Source organism: Sorex fumeus, unplaced genomic scaffold, assembly GCF_029834395.1.
Source record: "Sorex fumeus unplaced genomic scaffold, SorFum_2.1 ptg000006l, whole genome shotgun sequence".
Lineage (NCBI taxonomy): Eukaryota > Metazoa > Chordata > Mammalia > Eulipotyphla > Soricidae > Sorex > Sorex fumeus.
This window is the reverse complement of record NW_026606063.1, coordinates 16,431,290-16,454,821: the sequence shown is the minus strand read 5'-3', so window position 1 is coordinate 16,454,821 and position 23,532 is coordinate 16,431,290. Positions and strand designations below refer to the sequence as shown.

Sequence of the window (23,532 nt, the reverse complement as noted above, 5' to 3'; positions counted from 1 at the left end):
CTTCACTTATAGGTAAAAGTTTCTTCAACAGCTGTGTTCCAGGCAGTGGGAACATATAAAACAAGAGTGAAGCAGTAAACTGGAAGAAGTGTGATGAGATAAACATTTTCATTGTGCCGCTATCATTATTTCAAAGCTCTAGCTTAACAAGAACTTTAATTAAAAAAAAAACTTGCATGTGATTGAAAGACCAAAAGTATTACTTCATATTTTAAAGAATACTTCAACAAAATGAATATATTACATGATTCCTTGGGTCGTTTTTTGTTTTGTTTTGTTGTTGTTGTTTTGGGTCATACCCAGCAGTGCTCAGGGCTCTGCACTCAGAATCAATCTTAGCGGTGCTCAGGAGACCATACGGAATGCTGGGGATTGAAGCCAAGCTGACTGCATGCAAAGCAAATGCCCTCCCCTCTGTACTGGCTGTACTATGGTTCAGGCCCTTGGGTCAAGTTTTATAAGCACAGAAAAACAGTACCATAGATTGCTCATCATTATATGCAACTAAACAAATAAAAAGAGACACGAAGTACCTCCTACAAATAGTAGAACTATTTATAGTAAAATAGTTGGGATACTGATGACATAGACTTTATGTATTATTCTATTAACCAAAAAAATACTGAATCAATTGTGGTGAAATGTTACAGTTGTGAGTATACAGTTGTGTAAGACTATTATACAACTTCTCATGCTCTTCTATATTAAGAGTCTCAAACACTGTTAGAAAAATCAGGACACAGCTTTGATATGCCAATCCTGGCTTCCTAGTATTGGTTTTACAGAGAAGATTATTATTCATTTTCTCACTTGCACAACTGGTGAAGCAGTAGATAAGAACTGTCCCTCAGCTAGCCAGATCTCCCCAGGTAGTTTGGTCGGGGCTGAGAACTCTGGGGCCTTCTCAGAATGGGGGGCGGGCAGATTTCCTTTCTGCCTAATGGTCCAGCAGCCCACGGCCATCCCGACATACTCCTGACTTAGAAATAGCCCCACGCCACAAATGAAACTGCCAAGCTACCATATTGTTCCAGGTCTACAGGTCCTGGACACCTTGAAATTTCATAGTATAATCTACACAATGGAATACTCTGTAGCCATTAGGAAAAATGAAGTCATGAAATTTGCTTGTACATGGATGGACATGGAGAGTATCATGCTGAGTGAAGTGAGACAGAGGAAGAGGGACAGACATAGAATATTAGCACTTGAAGGATAAAACAAACAAGCAAACAAACAAAACAACCGCAGTAAGAGAATATGCCTAAAGCCAGTACAAATGAGGACCAGGAAGCTGCACAAGTTGTAGGGAAAGGCAGTGAGGACAGTGAAGGGACCATTATAACAAAGATAACTGGAAATCAGCACTCTGGCACTCTGGACAAGAACTGAGTGCTGAAAGGAGGTAAAGTGATATACACGTTAAAGGGTAAAAGTGATAACCTTTCCGTAGCAGTATTACAAAGCACAGTGTCCAGAGGGGAGGGAGAGAGAGAGAGTAAGAAAAGGGAGGGGGGACAGAGAGAGAGAGAGAGAGAGAGAGAGAGAGAGAGAGAGAGAGAGAGAGAGAGAAACATTTACCATAGAGGCAAGCTGTGGGAGGTGGGAGGGCAACTGGGGACATTGGTTGGTGTCAGTAAAGGGTACACTGGTGAAGAAACAGGTGTTGAAACATTGTATGACTGAAACCTAATCACAAACAACTTTGTAACTGAATGTTTCAAGGTGATTCAATTACAAAAATTTTTGGAGGGGGCTGGAGCCATAGCACAGCGGATAGGGGTTTGCTTTGCACCCGGCCGACCCAGGTTCGATTCCCAGCATCCCATATGGTCCCCTGAGCACCGCCAGGGGTAATTCCTGAGTAACCCCTGGAAGCCAGGAGTAACCCCTGTGCGTTGCCGTGTGTAACCCGAAAAGCAAAAAAAAAAAAAAAAAGTTTTGGAGTTTTGTCAGCCCAGTAGGGTCACAGCAAATTTGACTACAAAGTTGCACAGAGACCCAGCAAACACAGAGGTTCAACTAGCACCAACCGGCACCGGAGATCCTCAGACAATGACTTCAGTAACACTGTGAGATATAACAACGATCACAAATTGACTCCTACTGATCTAGGTTCGATAATCCCATTTGCTCTTGTGTTCCAACAAACAATATGAAGTATGGTTAAACAGTAAATAATTAATAATCATTGTTAAGCATTAGATAATTCTTTTTTAAATTATCATTTTAGAAAACAAAACCTTCGTAAATCCCTAACTTGCCTACTAAGTTTTAATTATAATTTTCCTAGCAGATGGCGAAAACCAGCAGTATCGAATGCTTTCTACCTGATTAAAACCAATGATCTAATATGGATTACAAAGGGAGAATTGAGGAAATGAAGAAGATGCTGGAATGATAGTTCAGGGTTGAGGTACTTTTGCCTTCCATGCGGCTGACCCTGTTTGACTCTCCAGTACCGCATGGTCCACTGAGCACTGCTGGGAAAGCCCCCGGCAGAGAGCTGGGAGTAGCCCCCAACTAGGTGTTGTCCTCCTCACCCCAAAGAAGAAAATGAGGAAGGGAGAGAAAGGAGGATGGAGTGAGAGAGAATGATTTAGCAAAAGGGGACATAAAGGTATAGACATACCAAACAGCCAAAGCAAAGTGTGAGATGTTCTAGTGGGTATAGCTCTGAATTCTCTGGCTGTCTGTGATTACTGGGAGAGAAAGGAAGGTGGATCGGAGGCCAGGTAAGTCACTCAGCATCACCAAGAAGTCTGGACATGGAGTGTGAGCAGTGAGAAGATGTTCAAGGATCTTAAAAAGAGACAGTCTCTCTTCTAGGATGCTAGCTGAGAGGCAGCCGTCCCTAGTCCTGCTGTGCCTCGTCCATCTTCCCTGAGACTCGAATGACTTTCCAGCTGTTTGACAGCTATCCTGGCTCTTCCCTTCTGTTTTGTGCTTCTTCTCACCCGTGTGGAAACTTGATTGCCTATTTCTAGTGCATTAGCCTGAGACTTGACTGACTGTCACGTTTTTGTGGGCTCATCCAGTCATTCCATTTTATCTTCATGTTCCTGTCAATCACAGTCATGGCAAGAAAGAAAGCTCTATTGGTTTCTCTCTCTCCTTCTCAGTGATATAGGAGTGCTTTATTGTTTCTTTGGAGAAGCAAGACCCACACTCATCATTAGTTGAAATATTGTGTAACTGTTTCAGGTAATGTTTTACCAGCTGAAACTAAACCACCAAAATGTTTAGCTTTTATGTTACACTTTTTGAACAAATGACTCAAAATAGTTGATAACGAATCCGCCATCAAGTAAGCCGACTCTACGGTAAATCAAATCCAGAAGAGAGTTTATACTTCTAATTCCTCAAATTTTCTTTTCACACCTCCCCCCCCCCTTGAATCACTCCCTTCTGACATTGGTGAACATCTGTTCCCCCAATTATACTCAATTTATGATGGTGATAATATGGTGCAATGAGAATATTATTTCCAACTGTTCATAATTTTAACATGTGCCAATATAAAGCAAAACATACTTCCAACATTTGACGTGTGGCTTTCGCTTACGTCCTTTCTCTCAATGATTACATATTTTTCATACTCTATTTTGCATGTCAGAAAACCTGACCCTCGGAACAGTAATCTTGGATGATGAATAGTATATCTGTCTTGCCTCTCCAAAGCGATATACTCTAGCATGTGTTTGCAGAAATCACCTCCAAATTGTAAGACAGATGAAAGCAGAAATGCTCTGGATGAATGGGTGTGGAGAGGAATGGGGTAGTGCACCAACTCTTCGTGGTACTTCTCGCTACTCAGAATACTGATGGGAAGTCACTAGCCTAAAAGGCTGAGAATGGAGTTTCTATTTCTTTGGGTACTCTGGACCACCCCCATAACCTAGTAGGTCCTCGATAAATCCTTGATGATCATGAATTGGCCTTTCACCTCTTAGAGAAACCACTGCTTCCTTTGGCCCTACAGTGGCCCTGTGGGCTAATGCCTCTAGATGGCACTGTTCTCATTAGGTAGCAAAAGACCCAAGCTCTAATTACCAAATTATTAACTCAATAGTACTCAAACAGCCCAGCATACTCAAAATGAAGTTATACAACATAAGGTCTTAGCTGGAAAAAGAGAATTAAAGGCATCTCCTAGAAATTCAGATATACAATACTTTCTCCTGGTTTCCCTTACCAGGCTTTACTGGTGAAGGATCTTTCTAGGGCTTTCCTTACCTCCAAAAATGCTACCTCAGGACCAGAAGAGTTAATATAATCTGATAACTTTCAGGAAACAGTTCCAACCCATGTCTACTAAATCATAACTCAGGGGAGAGTGCAGAGTGATTTGAGTTTCAGTAAGTCTTCTAGATGGTTCTGATGAATGCCAAAGTTTGAAAATCCCTAATCTAGAGTTTTCCTTTGAGTGTATTTTCAACTTTCTAATCTGCCACTCACATTCAGTGGAAATGTTTGCTTTCGTCTTCAGTATGACTTTTGCTTACTGCGATAACTGAGTTGGATGTTGTTCATATTATGTAACTCAATACTCATATATTGAGTATTCTATTCATTCTATTAAGATTTCTTTCTGACCAAGATAAGAATGTAGGAATAAGACAAGCTAGTAATAACCATCAATCTTGTGCCCTATGGTATTTTCACTACTCCCTAGCTCCCTTGTCTTTGGTTTATTTCTTTTCTTATCAGAGTTAAAGGGCAGCAGAGCTGGCAATGCTGGGAAGTTCAGCAAATTAAACAAGACTGTTTACTAAGAAAAATTCCTTTAACACTTCTATTTTCCCAATACAAAATAAGATGGCACAAGCACACTATCAGCACATACATAAATTTTCTGACAAACAAAAAACTATTGTATTGAATCCCAAATTTTTTTTGGGGTGTGTATAAAAAACAAAGCCATGAAGATATGTCTTTGAAAATATTTCACAGCACAATTAATATCTGTGTCATATTTTCAGTCATATTTCAACATAGCGGTTGTTAAATTAGATATTTTAAATTAAGGCAATAAAATCTGTATACTGAGTTTTATTTCACCACTTCTCTTAAAATCTTTCACTGATAAGTAATCAATATTTACTTATCTTTCAAAGTATAGTTGAAGTATAGCTGATCCCTGAACAATATGGTTTGACCTGCATGAGCCCTCTATGAACATGGATGCACTGTTTTCTTAGAAACAAATGATGTAAATTTATGCTATCTGTAATATTATACAGAGTTATATGTCTAATATTATACAGCATTGGCTGGATGTAAGGCAAGAGCCTTAACCCCCAGTGTTATCTCTCTGAACCATCCTTAAGATCTTATTATGTCATTTTCTCCAGTTCACCTTTTGGTAAGACTACAGTGCGTAATACATACAACGTACAAAATAAGTGTTAGTCTATTAATAAGGCTCCCAGTCCACAACAGCTGATTAGTAGTCAAGTTGGGTGAATGAACTGGCTGCAGGGGGTGGGTACCCTTTGTCTATGGATTGTCCAAGGATCAACTGTAAGTCCTGTCATCAAGCACATGGCTCTCAATTAAACTGTATTTAGACACAGACACACATATTTGAAAACGGAGAAAACAATGAAAAGAGACCAGTTGTGGTACTGAGCATTTTCCATGAATTATGCTGCTTTGTCTACATTACATCTAGCTCTAAAAGTGTTCCTCTGATGAGTAATAACAGAAAAAGAGTCACAAACCAGGTATGATCCATGATTTAGGACACGCTAATCTGAGAATTAACTCACAGCAATTAAGCCTGAAAACTTGGACTCTTTAGCACTTAGCACCAGACTACTGAAATGACTGCCTAACAGGGCTACGGCACTAACCTAAATATTAAAAGTGTTGAATTGGGGGGTGCAGAGATAAGGGTAAGGAGCCTGCTTCACATGAGGCAGACCTGGGTTTGATCCCTGGCATCCGGGATGTTCCCCTGAACACTGAGTGATTCCTGAGTGTAGAGCTACGAATAACCCCTGAGTATTGCTAGGTATGGACTCAAAACAAAACAAAACAAAACAAAATTTAAAGTGCTGACTTCATGTTTAGGTTTGGACACCTACTAGGTGGTCATTTAGCCCTCCTGGACATTACTTTCCTTCTTTGAAAACTATTGTTCTTATAGGATTTGGTATACACACTTAAAATTCTGTAACTGCTTTTCTTTCTTTACCCCTTGCATGGGCTGGAGTGATAGCACAGTGGTAGGACATTTGCCTTGCACGCGGCCGATCTGTACAACCCAGATTCGATTCCTCCGCCCCTCTTGGAAAGCCCGGCAAGTTACTGAGAGTATCTTGCCTGCATGGAAAAGCCTGGCAAACTCCCCGTGATGTATTGGATATGCCAAACACAGTAACAAGTCTCACAATGGAGATGTTACTGCGCCTGCTCGAGCAAATCGATGAGCAATGGGAGGACAGTGACTGTGACAATGACAGTGACCCCCGGCATATTTTTCAATCCTGGAACTTTTCAACATAAACCCCGCCCCCCCCCAAAAAAAAGTTCAGAAACTAAACATAAAGAACCTTCAACATTTTCCCCTATGTTTAACAAAGTATGATTGGTTAAAAAATGGTACATATGTAAGTTGACAATGTAAAATTTTATTTATTTTTTCATTTTAAAGAACTTTAATAAAAACACATGTTGAACATTTTTACAATTCAATAGAGATTCAAGATAACATTTATGATGACTATGCAGCATTTTACATTCTACATGTACGAAGTTTCAACTTACTTAATCAATATGTAATATTTTCTTCTCATTTTTTTTCTGTTTTAACAACACTAAAATTATAGTTCTCTGAAAAAAAATTTTTATTGTTTAATTGTTCTTGAGCTACACTTGGTGGTTTTCAGGGGATAATTCCAGCTCTGTGCTCTGGAGCAACTCCTGGCACTGATTCAGGGACCATGCAGTGCTGAAGTTTGAACCCAGGCCTCAGACATATAAAACATATAATCAGTCCATTGAACTGTCTCTCTGACCCCGAAACTCATCATTGTGTACTTGCCCATAGAAGAGCTCCAAGTGGTAAAATTTCTGGGCACATTGAAAATTCTCTTTTCCAGTGCCTGGAGATCCTGGGTGAGCATATCCTGCACAAGTTGAATTCAATAGTACTAGGAATCAGAATTTTCACAAGCATCCAGCTGGTTGTTATGGGCAGCAACATTTTTTTTTTTAATTAGTGAAACACCATGAGGTACAGTTGTAGACTTACACACTTTTGTGCTTGGGTTTCAGTTATACAATGATCAAGTACCCATCCCACCAGCAGTGCCCATTCTCCACCACCACTGATCCCAGTATCCCTCCTACCCCCCACCCCAGCTACCCCCACCCCACCATGCCTCTGTGGCAGGGCATTCCCTTTTGCTAACTCTTTCCTTTAGGGTGCTGTAGTTTGCAATAGAGGTATTGAGTGGCCATCGTGTTTGGTTTATAGTTTACTTTCAGCACGCATCTTGCATCCCAAGCTAGTCCTCCAAACATCCTTTACTTGGTGTTCCCTTCTCTATCTGAGATGCCTTTTCCCCCAGAATGTGCTGCCGGCTTCCAAGCCATGGAGCAGACACCTAGTACTTATCTCAACTATCCTTAGGTGTTTGACTCCCATTCTGTTACTTTATATTCCCCAGATGAGGCAGTCTTTCTATGTCTGTCCCTCTCTTTCTGGCTCATTTCACTTAGCATGATATTTTCCAGGTAGAACCACTTGTATGTAAATTTCATGACTTCATCTTTTCTAACAGCTGCATAGTATTCCATTGTGTAGATATACCAACACAACTTTAGGAAATAAAAGAGGACATGATAAAATGGAAAGACATCCTCTGCTCATGGATTGGGAGAATAAACATTGTCAAAATGGCAATACTCCCCAAAGCATTGTACAAATTCAATGTGATTCCTATAGCGATACCCATGACATTCTTCAAAGAAACGGAGCAAACACTCCTGAAATTCATATGGAAAAATAAGCCCCCATGAATAGCTAAAGCAATTCTTGGGAAAAAGAAAACTGGAGGAATCAACCTCTCCAACCTCAAACTCTACTACAAAGCAGTAATAATTAAAACAGCATGGTACTGGAACAAAGGCAGAGATGCAGACCAATGGAACAGGCTGGAATTTCCGTATACACTACCCCAAATGTATGAAAATCTAATCTTTGACTAGGGAGCAGGAAATGTGAAGTGGTGCAAGGAAGGCCTCTTTAACAAATTGTGTTGGCAAAACTGGACAGCTACATGCAAAAAAAGGGGCTCAGATATCTACCTAACACCATGTACAAAAGTAAGATAAAAATGGATTAAAGACCTCAACATCAGACCAGAATCCATAATGTACATTAAAGACAAGGTTGGCAAAACCCTCCACGACATTGAAGTGAACAGTATCTTCAAAGATGACACACCATGGCCAACCAAGTGAAAATAGAGATAGACAAATGGGACTATCTTAAACTAAGAAGCTTCTGCACCTCAAAAGAAACAGTGACCAAAATACAAAGACAGTCTATAGAATAGGAAAGGATATTCACCCAAAACCCATCTGTCAAGGGGTTGATATCAAGGATATACAAAGCACTGCTTGAACTCCAAAAGAAGAAAACATCCAACCCCATCAAAAAATGGGATGACAAAATGAACAGAAACTTTCTCAAAGAAGAAATCCGAATGGCAAAAAGGCATTTTTGCTCTACATCATTAATCATCAGGGAGATGCAGATCAAAATAACAATGAGATATCATCTCATACCACAGAGACTGATATGAAAGAACAAAAGAACAAAAGCAACTGGTGTTGGCATGGAAGTGGCAAGAAAGGGACCCTCCTTCACTGCTGGTGGGAATGCCGACTGGTAAAGCCCTTTTGGAAAACAGTATGGACGATTCTCAAAAAATTAGAAATTGAGTTCCCATTTTACTCAGCAATGCCACTCCTGGAAATATATCCTGGAGAGGCAAAAAAGTACAGTCGAAATGACATCTGCACTTCTATGTTCATTGCTGCACTGTTCGCAATAGCCAAAATTTGGAAAAAAAACCCCGAGTGCCCGAGAATAGATCATTGGTTAAAGAAACTTTGGGACAATGTAAAATTTTAACGATGCACAATGTGTTATAAAGATAAATACCCACTGTGAAATGACCACCACAATGAAGTTAGTTAATAGATCTATCATGGAGCAGCATAAGTATCTTACATTGAACTTTGAATTGACAAGCCATCTGTTTTGAAAGGTATTAATCTTGAATAAACACAATGTCACCTGTCAAGTAACCACAGATAAGGCCACCTCAGCCCATGAAGATCCCTTTTAGAAACTTTGGTAATATAGATTTATCCTGATCACCAGACTCTCTCTTTCTCTTTTCACAGGCCGCAGTTCTAGCTTTTACACTACACTAGCCGATAAAGAGTAGCACCGTAGCATAGCACTGTCCTCCCATTGTTCATTGATTTGCTCAAGCGGGCACCAGTAAAAGTCTCCATTGTGAGACTTGTTACTGTTTTTGGCATATTGAATATGCCACAGGGAGCTTGCCAGGCTCTGTTGCGCTTGTGGGATACTCTCGGTAGCTTGCCGGGCTCTCCAAGAGGGACGAAAAAATTGAACCTGGGTCAGCCACATGCAAGGCAAATGCCCTACCCACTGTGCTATTGCTCCAGCCCTCAATATTTATTCTGCCAATAAAGAGTAAATTCTCAAAATACCCTATCATTGGCCCCTCAAAAAGGCAGAGACCCAAGGTGCTCTTCACCCTTGGAAATGCCATATGCCTTTCTTAATGTTTCCTGCTCCACTGCATTCCACAATCATCTAAGAATCACAAGAGCCAACCCAGCTATAGACAGGATCCCTCATAGGAAGAATATTGGTGGGACCTGTGTCTAGTGATAGAGGGGCAGGCATTTCTGAGGCACTCTCAGCAACAATTAGAACCAATGAATCCTGTTATCCTTCTATTGTTCTTCTAATGAGTACACCCATTCAACTTAAAACTAGAAGTCTGGGGTGGGGGGATGAGGGGGTGAGGGTGGGAGGGTTGCTGGAATCATTGGTGGTGGAGAATGGGCACTGGTGGAGAGATGGGTACTAGATCATTGTATAACTGAAACCCAAGCACAAAAATTTGTAAGTCTACAACTGTACCTCATGGTGTTTCACTTAATAAATATTAAAAACCAAAAAAACAAAAAAAAACCTAGAGGTCTATACATTTTTACCAAAGCCCCCAATTTCCCTTAGCTCCTGTCAATCACAGTTCTACTTATTATCTGGGTCTAGAACTCTCACTTTTTAAAGGTTTCACATGTAACTGAGATCATACAGTTTTAATCTTTCTCTAACTGCCTCATTATCACCTACTATAATATCTTCCAGGAGGTTTCCCTGTTTTCTTCCTGGAGTTTTAGATTTCAACTCTCATATTTATGAACTTAATCCAAGTTAATCTTAGCATACTACATAGGGGTCCAAATTTTATTCTTGTGCACGTGAATATCTACTTTTATCAGTGTTACTTTAAAGATATTATCCTTTCCCCATTGTATATTTGTGGCACTCGTGTCAAAGAATTTTGGTAAGATATATATACATGGACTCTGTGCCAGGCTGTGGGGCGGGTGAGAGCCCTTCCCACTCCAAGGGACCCAGCCCCCGCAGCATACCTCCAGTACCCAACCACTGCAATGCTCCAGGCCGCTTTCTGGACTGAGCAGCAGCTTTGTGGCTGCGTGACACATTATAAGACACTTCCTACCCATTTTCCACAATTACTACACCAAATCTAATGGGATTCAGACAGTAGGAAACAAACCATAGAGAAAAATATATAAATATATGCCTCTCAGAGAGCCTGACAAACTACAGAGTATCCTGCCCACACGGGCAGAGCCTGGCAAGTTCCCTGTGGCGTAATCGATATGCCAAAACCAGTAACTATAAGAGGTGTCATTTCCCTGACCCTGAAAGAGCCTCCAATCGTTGGGAAAAAGACGAGTAAGAAGAGGCTGCTAAAAATCTCAGGGCTGGGAGGAATAGAGATGTTACTGGCGCTCGTTCAAGTAATTCAACAATCAACGGGATGGCAGTGATATAGTGAGATATATATATATATATATACACACACACAAATATATATATATATATATATAGGCTTATTTCTACGCGCTTTTTTTTGCTCCAATGGTCTGTTTAGTTCTAGTACTGTATTGTTTTATTAATTTTGTAATAGAGTTTGAAATAGAAATATGCTTTCAGCTGTTTTTTCCCCCAAGATTGTTTTGAACTATTTGGGGTCTTCTGTGGTTCCTGAGGAATTTTAGGGTTGATTTTTTTATTTCTATGAGGATACCAACCAGAATTTTGGTAATCGTTTATATAGGGGTCATATTAAATCCATAGTTATAATTCGAATAGAAAATAATTAGGAAAATTAAAAAGGTAAAGTGGGTAGACAGGGCAGAAATAATTGGAGCACCTGAAGAACTGAAACAAAGTCTGGATGATATTGCTTAAGGACCTGAGAACTGAGAGTGGAAACTATTTTAACAGAGGACGAGAGGGTTTGTAGAGACAAAGGCCATCTTGCATGTGATGCCTTAAGAAAACAACGATGTCTGGAAGGTGACAGAACTATCTAACAATGAAAAGAGCAAGTGTGGCAGGTTTGTTTTAGGCACAGGTTTGTTTTTTCCCAGGTACTGACAAAGAGGTGAGTTCATAGTAGGCACTCAGAAAAATCAAAGTGTGAGAATGAAATTAGGAAAAGGTGGCTGAAACTCCATCTTCAAGAGTTGGCATCTAATGTTAAGGTCTACTTAAACATAACAGGATTCTGGAATAAGAATTAACATTTCTGGAAGGTGCTCTATATGACCATGCATGAGAATTAAAAGAAGTCAAGAGGAGTCAGGTAGCTGGGACACTGGCAAGGAGATAACACAGGAAGAGTTTGAATCTGCTTTCAGGAGGGAAAAGAAAAGAGAATCAAATTCCACACTAGCCAGCAAACTAAAGTATCTGCTCTATGTGCATGAAGGTAATCTGGGTTCCTAAATTCACCAATAACTGCGTGTTCAGGTACAGTAGGGCTTGATTAAAATAAGAATCTATTTTAGAATTGTATAGCTTCTAAAAACTCTCATAGACTTCTGAGATAGAGCAGCTAAAACTTGAAAAAATATAAATCCTCAGTAAAAATGTTTTAAGAGGCAAATTGTATGTTTTATTCCTGCTTATATGCAGTATCATATATCCATGTTGAGGGGCTGGAGTGATAGCACAGCGGGTAGGGCGTTTGCCTTGCATGCGGCCCGACCCAGGTTCGATTCCCAGCATCCCATATGGTTCCCCAAGCATGGCCAGGAGTAATTCCTGAGTGCATGAACCAGGAGTAACCTCTGTGCATCGCTGGGTGTGACCCACGAAGCAATATATATGTATGATGAGATTTGGAAGGTCGATGGTTAGGGGCCTGTCCTTTAAAATCCCCGTACTGAAGCCCTACAACTCCACTTTGATGGTCTTTCTAGATGGACACTTTATTCCAGCGCCATATCCTCCACACAGGTATCTACTTCCCTCTCTCACTGTTCAGTGTCCGCCAACCCACTCCACCTCCCTGTGATAAGTTTCCTACTAATGGTAAGTTCTTAGTTTTTGTTGCCTTGGGCTTTTTTTTTTTACTCCCCTCTTCTGTTTCTTCGTATCTGCATAGGAGAGAGACCGTTCTGTGTCTGACCCTCTCCTTCTGACTCCTTCACTCAGCATGATGCTCTCTAGCTTCATCCACAGGGCAGCAAATTTCTTTTTTTTCCCCCTTACAGCTTTTTTATAGCTGCTTAAAATGTGTAGTTAGGCTATTTCTGTGGGTCATTTCTTGCTTTCTAGTGCATGCTTGCATTACTATATACTTTCCCCTTACCACTGCTTTTTCTGTGTTCAATATGTTCTGGTAGCTTGTACCTTCATTCTCATTGATTTCCTCTATTACCCATTTAATTCTGTAGTGAACTGTTCAAGTGTTCAGAGTTTCCCCTTTGTTTCTGTTTGTGATTCACCTCCATTCTCAATGCATCACGATCTGAGAGGACTGTTGGTACGATTTCTATCTTCTTGATTTTATGGAGAAGTTTTGTGACCCCATATGTGGTCTATTTTGGAGAAAGTTCCTCCATGGAGTAAAGCTGCAATCACCTCTTTCCTACCGTAAATTCACTAAGAGGTAGGAATTAATGGCCCTTAAATGAAATCCCTATTTAAAAAGCTGAGTTACATTTTTCTTCACCTCTTTCTCTCTTCCTCCCTCCCTCTCTCTCTCTCTCTCTCTCTCTCTCTCTCCCTCCCTCCCTGCCTCTCTCTCTCTCTCTCCCCCTCCCTCCCTGCCTTTCTCTCTCTCTCTCTCTCTCTCTCTCTCTCTCTCTCTCTCTCCACATGACACATGACACACAGCTAATGCGCTACTCCTAGTGGTTTTTGGGGGAGTAGGTGGTGCTGTAATTGAACTAGGGCTCCTCAAGCACAACCAGCTTTCTGGTTTGTTGAGCCATCTCCCCCCAGTCCCTTCTGGATTTTTTTTTGTAAGAATGAACACACATAAAAGAGCAAGCATTATATATTTTACAAGAGCAACACAAGGATTAGCATTCTCCTAAGTCAAAAGCAGGTCATTCGCACCTCCACATTACCCTTCATTAAAAGCCTCAAGGCATTCTACCACATGGAGTCTAAGCTCTCCCTCCAGTTTTTAAGGTTCCTGCCAAACTCCCAAGATTTCCTTCCAATCTGGCCCTGATGACCAGGAGCATACTTACTGAATCTCTCCACCTGCTGCTTACTACACCTCTACCCCTCAAATACAAATTCTACTCAAAACCTGCCTACACCGCAATGTTTTTCAAATTCAAACTGTACTAGGGCTTTGTTTAGTCACTCCATATCTATGTGATCAGCAGGCCAGAGTGTGTCATTTATTTGTTCTCTAAATGTCAGAGGGTAAGAGCTTCTTTAGAACAAGGACCAAGGCTTCTAATGCTTTTGCTCCACCTCCCTTTTAGTGCAATCGTGGAAATGTAGTATGCAATCAATTAATATAGAGTTGCTTTCTTTTTCTGTTTTGGAGTCACACCTGGCAGTGCTCAGGGATTCTTCCTGGCCCTACATTCACGAATCACTCCTGGCGGGTAAGGTAAGGGCCTTACTCAGAATATTCTCTCCAGTCCCTACACAATTATTTTCTAACTGGTAAGTAGAAAAGAGAAGTCCTAGACAGATTATTTGATCAGCCCAAATTCTTCCAGAAAATTACCTGCAGAAGAGTTAAATAACTCTAAAGTTCTAAATTACCAAAATGTGGCATCGTGGGCCCCATGCCAAAAAGCAAAGGTTTCCGTTGATGTAACTCTTAACTTTAGCAGGCTTTTTGAGAAACATGAATCCCCCCACTGTGAAGGAAAGCAGATGTTAATAAAGACATACCATCTGAGGTCTCAAGAATCTTCTTGTCTTTGGGGACCATGGCATGTCCAGCATGACTGATAGTCCAAACGGGAAAGCGTTTATTTGTTAAAGAATACAAGGTCTTGGCAAATGGCACATAAAAGGAACAAAAACCTGGATTACCTAGAGAAAAGAAACACAAATTTTAGATTAACGAAAGTAGTAAACTCACATATGATGATGTATGTGAGGCTGAAAAAGATGTCTTTTTTTTCTTTTTGGGTTACTCCCGGCAATGCTCAGGGGTATACTCCTGGCAGTGCTCAGAGGACCATATGTGATGCCAGGGGTCGAACACAGGTTGAACACAAGTCAGACACATGCAAGGCAAACACCCTACTTGCTGTACTACTGGTCTAGCCTCAAAGGGTTTATTTCTAGCCACTGTCCTCGATAAGAGTAGCAACATTTATCCATATGCCTCAATTTTAATATCTTTTACACCTTGAGTCTGGGAATGATTACTTAGAAAACTTCTGCTCCTGCTTCACTCTTCAATAATTTCAAGAGAAATTTTTCCTCTCATGGAACCACCAACCATAAACCAAATATCTAGGCACTAACACTAGGAGTCATCCTTGTTTATCACTGCTCTTAACATACAATTCATCAGCAAGTCCTGTGAACTTTCAAAATATATTTCAACTTTGTCCACCTCTCTCCACTAGTATTGTTGCTTGCTATTGTGTAAGCTCACACAAGAGGGGGCACGGCACCCACAGCGGTGGTGGCTCTATCTCTCCCACCACCCGTGTTCGGTAGTCTCCCCCCCCCCCCCCCCCCCCCCGAGAGGTCAATGGCGATGATCAGGCAGAGGAAGGAACGAGGGCCAGGCTGGTAGGTATTAGTCGTAGTTTATTCTGATTCTCTCCTCATCTCTCCTTCTGTCTCTGCCGCCCCCCCCCCCCCCCCCCAATCTACGGTCTCCTTATATCTCTCCCCAAGAGAATGGGGGAAACAATTACATATAGGTGTGGTCACAATCAATAGGGGTAGAGATCAACAGGGGTAGAAATCTTGGCCTCAGGGAAGACCACTCCTAGGACAAATCCTTCCTCAGCAGGAGGACCCACCCTAGAGCATAATCCCATGGGTGTGCCTCTCCTCTCCTTGTCTGACAAGCATATAAGAATATAATATAAATCATTTTGTATGGATACAGTAAGAAATATCTTAAACTTATAGAATTGCTCTCCTAGGGCCACCTCGATCTCAGACTACAGTGCTCAGGCCAGATAGTCTTTCCTACCCCTAGCAGGATCCTAGTCTTGTCATTACCTTTGGATCATGACAGCATTTGTCTATGATCAAACTCTTAACTTATAGTTAAGAATAGTGGCACCTTGGCCTGGCCCATTTCGCTGCCAGGGTAGCTCACCGCTTGCCCTGGGTCCATTCAGTCCCTCGTCGGGACCCTGCTTTTGGGGTGTTAGGAACTAAGGGCAACTGAGGCTTAAGTCGAGAAAGCAGATGCCCAGGAGTGAATAATATTTAAGGCCAATCAAATTCTAAGTTACAAAGCATAATGTTAACGGTCTTTCTGTATCTATACAAAAAGGATATTACTTTAAAGTAAACTGTTCATAAGGCATAAGGAGAGAAGAAAGGCAATATTTCACTCATACATATAAAATCATAGATTTCTGGGAAACTGATCTTACACAATGGAAGTGGAAGTGCCTCTGGAGCACTGTGGTGGGTGTAACCAGATTGATGGGTGTAACCAGATTAATGGGTGTAACCAGATAAAACCTAAGCTTCTTGAAGGACAAAGCAATGTTACCCAATAGCTATCAGGTTTTTTTTTTTTTGCAATACCCTCCTAATGAGTCTTCTCCTGCATCTTTGCAATCCTCTCTTCAGATTACTTAGAGCACTATTTTTGCTATCTTTGAAATTCAAATCACAACAGCACCCTACTTGAACATTCTTTGGAAGCTTCTCATTGCCTTTGAGATAACTTGGGCATCTCAGAAGCCTCTAAGATCCTTCAAGATTTGACTGTTCATATGACAATAATAGCTGGAAATGATCATGCTAGACAAGATCTGAGGGTTAAAAGTAAGTAAAGGGATATTCTTGATAACCTTTCAGTATCAATATTGCAAACCTCAATACCCAAAAGGGGAGGCGGGGGGAGGGGGGGGGAGAGAGAGAGAGAGAGAGAGAGAGAGAGAGAGAGAGAGAGAGAGAGAGAGAGAGAGAAGTGCCTTCCACAGAGGCAGGCAGGGGGTAAGATGTGGGAGGGAACCTGAGGACACTGACTGGTGCTGGGAAATGTACACTGGTGCAGGGATGGGTGTTGGAACACGGTATGACTGAAATTCAATCATGAAGAGTTTTGTAAGGGTCTATCTCACAGTGATTCAATAAAAAAGTTTAAAAACAAAGATTTGACTGTTTATCATTCTTAAAGAAACTTAAAGAGTCTACTAAGTGTTTCTTTTTCATTTATCACAAGTAAACAACTGTATAATTTGATCTTCTGGGGGAAAGGTCGGGTAACATATGGAAATTTTTCTTGTGTAAATGCAAAAGGTATTTTTGGTATGGGTTAACTAAAGAGAAACAGAATGGATAAGCGATCTTTTAAAAAAGGAGTCAATATGACATTTTGGGGTGAAAGTCAGAAAAACAGTTACATCTTATAATCAAGTATAGGTACAACACCATCTCTAATTCACCAATTTGTCTACTTCATTTTCTTCTCTTTGCAATTACACGGTTTGATTTTGCTGCATTGAATCAACCTCTGTAATCCTTGTCAATGTTCACTGTCAATTTTCACTGTTTGTCTTCATTGTTTATATATTTGTGTTTCCTACATAAGGCAGTAAAGTGGTGATGGGTATCAATTTTGAAGCTAAATTACATATGTTAGAATTCTAACTTTGTTACTAATCAAGTGTGAGATCTCTGGCAAATTATCTGACCTCCTGAGGCTCAGATTCCATGTCCATAAAATAGAAAAAATCATAATATTTCAGGTGAGAAATTAGCCAATATATGCAAAGTAAGTACTGGACCACACAGTGCTCCATAAAGTCAGCACTGTCAAACCAGGATGGCAATCGTGATGCCCTTATCTTTCATCTTATTTGTAATTATAAAATTTTCTGACCTAGTGACCCAAGTTCCAAATTGCTTTTTGTGTTGTGTTAGCATCAGTTTTGTTGAACATCACTAAAACAGCCTCAAAAATGGAAATATGTGCCTTGTTCAGATGATGGGCCACCATGCAGAGGAAAGAGTGGATGTGAGCAATGGAATACTATGCAGCTGTTAGAGAAGATGAAGTCATGAAATTTGCATAGAAGTGGATCAACATGGAGAGTATCATACTAAGTGAAATGAGTCAGAGAGAGAGAGAGAGAGAGAGAGAGAGAGAGAGAGAGAGAGGCAGACATAGAATGACTGCACTTATTTGTGGAATATAAAGTAACAGAATGGGAGATTAACACCCAAGGATAGTAGAGAGAAGGTCCAGGAGGATGGCTCCATGGCTAGGAAGCTGGCCTCACATGCTAGGGGAAAAGGCAGCTGAGATAGAGAAGGGACCACCAAGTAAACGATGCTTGGAGAGCTCGCTCAGGATGGGAGATGTGTGCTGTAAGTAGACTACAGACTGAACATAATGGCCAATTAATACCCGTATTGGGAACCATAACACCCAAAAGGAAAGAGAGAGTAAAAGGGAATGTGCCTGCCACATAGGTGGAGGGTGGAGGGGAGCAGGTATGGGGGGTGGGCGGGAAGGATACTAGGAACATTGGTGGTGGAGAATGGGCACTGGTGGGGGATGGGTACTAGATCATTGTATGACTGAAATGTAATCATGAAAAGTTTGTAAATCTGCAACTGCATCTCATGGGTGATTCATTAAAAAAATTAAAAAAAAATTTGGATGTGAGGTTCACCATCATCAGGGCTGTACCATCTCTGGTGGCGGTGGCTGACAGTGTCTCATGCTTTTATATATATATATATATATAGATAGATAGATAGATAGATAGATAGATAGAGATATAGCAAATTGAACCCTAAATTTTAAAATTATAAGCAATTTATTGAATCACACAAAGCATTAATATCCAAGTTTTACAATTTTAAAATGTATACACTTAAAATTCATCAAGTTTATTACCTTGATCATGTTTTATACTTGAATCTTCCAACTGTTTGAAATACTGTTCAGTATCAAGTACAAAGTAGCAATCCAACTTCTTTACAAGTGTCCCAAGACCATTTATTATATAACACATTCTTTCTGCACTTGAAATGTCTTCAGCTCCAATACTAAACTCTTACATTTGCTTGCTAATTCTGATTCCAAATAATTCTTAGTTTTCCTTTTCTCCTTTGCCAACACCATACTGTCTTGATTAGTATATTGCTTTTTATTTCTTTTTTAGTGTTTCAAAACCTGGTAGAGCAAATTGCTTCTATTTTCCCTAAACTTTATAGGCAGTTCTCATAACCTTTATAATTATTTTCACAAGTTTCAGTTTTTAGAAATCTCTTTGGAATTCTGATCAAAATTTTATTTCATTTATATATCAACTGAAAAAAGACTGGATTAAAAAAAATACTTGTGGCTATAACCTTCTAGGACTGTGTTGGTCTCAAATTTAAATAGTTTATCCCAGCAAAGTTCCACAACTCCGGAACTTTTCATTTGGTTGAAAATGATAAGTACTATAACATTGTATGTCAGGGAAAGAGTGGCTAGGGTATTTTCCTTGGTTCAGTTGAACCAGGGTTCAACCCCATATGGTCCTCCAAACTGCTAGGGGTGATCCCTGAGCACAGAGAATGGAGTAAGCCCTGATCACTGTTGGGTTTGAACCCTCCTGCCCCCACCCCACTTCCACCAATTAAATGTCAGGTGGGAATTTAAGTGCTTTACATAAATTTAGTTTTGACATGAGAACAATAATATTAGTGCTATTCTTATTTTCATATTATGAATGAGGAAAATGGGAGCGGTTTAATGACTTGTCCAAGATTAGAGGAAAACAGTGCTCATAACTCTCTGGCAATTGCCAGGGACTGAATTGGGGCTGGCAACGTGGAAGGAAAGATCTTTAGGCACTGCGCTATCTCTCTGACCTTGTTTTCCTCTATTTCTAGCCAATCTATCAATGTGGCTCAAGTATATTGAGGGATATGGAATCTTATTTATGATGAGATCAGAAAGGAAGAGAATATAAGTATGCAATACATGTGGGTCATCCTAGGATATCTGAATTTTAATCTAAGTAATATTGGGAGGGCTGAAGTAGGTTTAAGTCTCAGAGATAAAGCTTGGAAATGTATTTCTGTGTTAGAAGGGTAATTAGGAAATATGAAAAATTTTATGGCAATGGAAGTTTGCAATTAAGATAAAAAGGACAACTTCCTACAAATTCCACTTGAGAAGTAGATAACCTGAAAAACCCTGTATTGATTAAGAAATTAAAGCTTAAATTAAACTCACAAATGAAGTTCCATATCCTATGTTTAAAGAAACAATACAAAATCTACACAAACTCTTTCAGAAAACACAAGAAGAAAAAATACTTTCCAATTTATTACATGAGTTTCATACCAAAACAAAGGCCATTACAGAAAGAAAACTGCAGGCCAGCACGCCTTGTGAACATAATGGAAAAATTCTAAGCAAAATATTAGCAAACTCTATTCATCAACATGTTAAATTGAACAGTACATCATGACCAAATGGGGTTATTTAGCAGTACAGAGCTGGTTTAATGTTAAAAAACTGTTATGCTTCATGAGGTTAATAAAATGAAAGAGGAAAACCATGTGATCTTTTTAATAGATGCAGAAAAAAGCTGGAATATTTCTCCTTCAGGAATTGTTAAACACTTAACAACATACAGCATGTAAATTATAAATAATATGCTGACAGGAACTGCATTATAAAAAACTGTCAGAATTACTGCAGTCACAGGTTAAGTATAGCAATGCTTTATGAAGTAATACATGTATGTATACTTTACATTCATGTACAACTATGAAAAGTAAAAAAAACTTTAGTCACCAAACTATGCAAAATACAAAAGACTGATCATTATAGAAAATATTCTTAAACCCATTTAAATTTTGTAACTTGTCCTGGATTATTTTCTTATTCTCCTTCATCAACACTAAAAAGGAATTGAAAAAAATAGTTTTCAAATGCCTAAATTAGGGACCAACAAAAGACAGTTGTCACTCATTACCAACAGAATTTTCCCTAACTACTAATGTTACTTTCTTGAGAAATCTTCATTATTTTCTGTATACATCTTCTCATTTTCAATACAAATAACATGTGGTACATTATTCTTTTGCTCTTTGATATTTTTCCTATTGATAGTGTATCTTAAAGATTATTCTGTATAGTTCATTAAATATATCCTCACTTTTTAATACACCCATGGATTCACGACGATTTAAAAAAAATCTAATTGTTGATTAGATAATTTCCAAAAAATTATCATCTCTAAAAATTCTTCAGTAAATAACCTTTTACATGTTCCCTCCAATGTGGATGATACAAAAGCAGGAATATAAACCACTGAATTAAGACAAAGGATACAAGTATTTGAAATCTTAATAGAAATTGCCAGACTGTACCTCTATAGGGTGTACATAAGCATATGTATGTATGTATGTATGTATATGTGTGTGAATACACACACACACACACACACACATATATATATATGTGTGTGTGTGTGTGTGTGTTTATATATATATATATATATATATATATATGGATATATGGGCTGGAGCGATAGCCCAGTGGGTAGGGTGTCTGCCTTGCACGTGGCCGACCTGGCCAACCCAGGTTCAATTCCTCCGCCCCTCTCAGAGAGTCTGGCAAGCTACCGAGAATATCTCACCTGTATGGCAAAGCCTGGCAAGCTCCCCGTGACATATTCGATATGCCAAACAGTAACAACAAGTCTCACAATGGAGACATTACTGGGCCCGCTTGAGCAAATTGATGAACAACGGGAGAACAGTGACAGTGACAGTAATTTTAAATATTTACTACAGAATCCACTTAACTTATTTCTTTTCTCTATTCTGCTTATTTAATAAGAATATGTAAGTGTACATCAATACACACAAAAATATGGAGGTACATATAAGTTATTAGGAAGGGGATTAATGCAGGGAAAGGAAGTAAAAGAAATTAAGTTAAAAGGGACGAAGAAAAGAAAAATCTGCACTTAAAATTAAAGCAGTACTTATCGCCAGACAGACAGAACAAGAGTTAAGACACCTTCTTGCCCTGCAGGCAGCTCACCCTGGTTCAAATCCCTAGGACCATCCATATATGGCTCCCTAAGCACCAACAGGGGTCACTCTAGAGCACAAAACCAGGAATAGCCCCTAGGTACACCCAGGAGTGCCTTCATTCTCATTCCCCAAATGGAAGCGGTACTTATATAATCAAATTTAAGAACGTGCATAAATTAATTTTAATTAAAATATATGAAATAGAGAATTAGCCACAGATTGCAGAGGGAATAAAGGCATTCAAAAGAGAGCTCTCCCCCATTTCCATTATTCCCTCTTCATAACTGTGAAATATACAGCATCGATTCCCCTGAAGGCCTGACATTCCAGGCACCATAGATTTGGGTATTTCCAATGAAGGCAAACTACTTACTTCCTTTCCTGCTTTAGATATACAGCCACTAATTTCATGCCTATTTCAATTTCACATTATCACCCTGTCAACTCTATTAATTCCTGGATATCTGTATGATAGAGAAATGTAATTAATATAGGTCATCTCATTCTTAAAATATTTCTCATGACATAAGCTTTATTCACCAAGCCTAACAGTTAAATTCTATTAAAAGAAGCCAAAGCTTTTTATAATTCTCTATTACGTCACATATAATCATTAGAGACAAAAAGTCCTTTCAAACTGAAGACACGAAGACCCAAACTCATTACAGAGATAGAAATGGAAAATGTAATGATGAATGTCTAAGTGCGATTGCTGTTTCGCCACTGACTGTTACAGTTTACATTAACCTTTATGATTCACCAACTTAATTTCTAAGTTAGGAAACCACAAAGAAAATATAAAGGTTGCTGTTTATGCAATCATACAGATGACACGTATCATAATATATATACAATAGAAGATACTATATGACCTATATGACAATCATAAATTATAATCATAGTTGTTTATTTTACAGATATGTCTACATAAATATAGAGATAGAATGTATAGAAATGTTAGAAAAGATTTGAAAGGGAAATAAAATTGTATCAAAGAATATCAAAATGTGTTACAAATACATGCTTGCACATACATATGGTCAAAATGTTTGAGCAATGTCTGAAAGAGGTTATGCTGATCATCTCTTAAGACTTATTGCCAATAAAATCTAGCTATTCAATATTGCATTTTAATATTTATACCTTCCCATTAATCTTATAGGAAATAAAGGCTTTCATATATGGGTTCTCATGACAACATAAAATATTGTTATGTGAAGAGAACTTTGATTTTGTCTGTGGAGTCTTGTCTGTTCTATTTCCAATCACTGTACTCTCTTTTTCTTTTTTTTTTTATAGGAGTATTGCTATTATTCAGCCATTGATTAGGCTGATTGAATTGGGCATGAACTCTACCTTACTTTTTTTTCTTCCTTTTTTATAATTTTATTTTTGAATAACCATGAGAGCAGTTTTACAAAGTTTTCAGGTTTAAGTCTCGGTCATACAATGAAACACTCGTCTCTTCAGCAGTGCCCATTTTCCAACACTAAAACCCACAATATACCCCTATCCCACACCCTCCCCCTACCTGTGGGGCAGATGATTTCTACATTACTCTCAATCTAATTTGATTACATTCAATATTTCGACACCAGACCCACCATTATTATTTGGGATTTCACCCCAACACTCAGATCTGCTGAAGAAGCAACAGTAGACAATTTGTTTTCTATTACTGGTTATGAATA

General features: G+C 39.3%; 1 protein-coding gene across 1 annotated transcript in view; it reads right to left on the bottom strand.

Annotated features, from left to right (window-relative positions):
• Positions 1 to 23,532, bottom strand: part of LDAH (lipid droplet associated hydrolase) — a 112,897-nt gene that overhangs the window by 76,103 nt on the left and 13,262 nt on the right. The window contains exon 3 of the mRNA XM_056127835.1: positions 14,528 to 14,671. Coding sequence (XP_055983810.1) covers positions 14,528 to 14,671 — 144 coding nt within the window. The remainder of the gene's footprint in view (positions 1 to 14,527; positions 14,672 to 23,532) is intronic.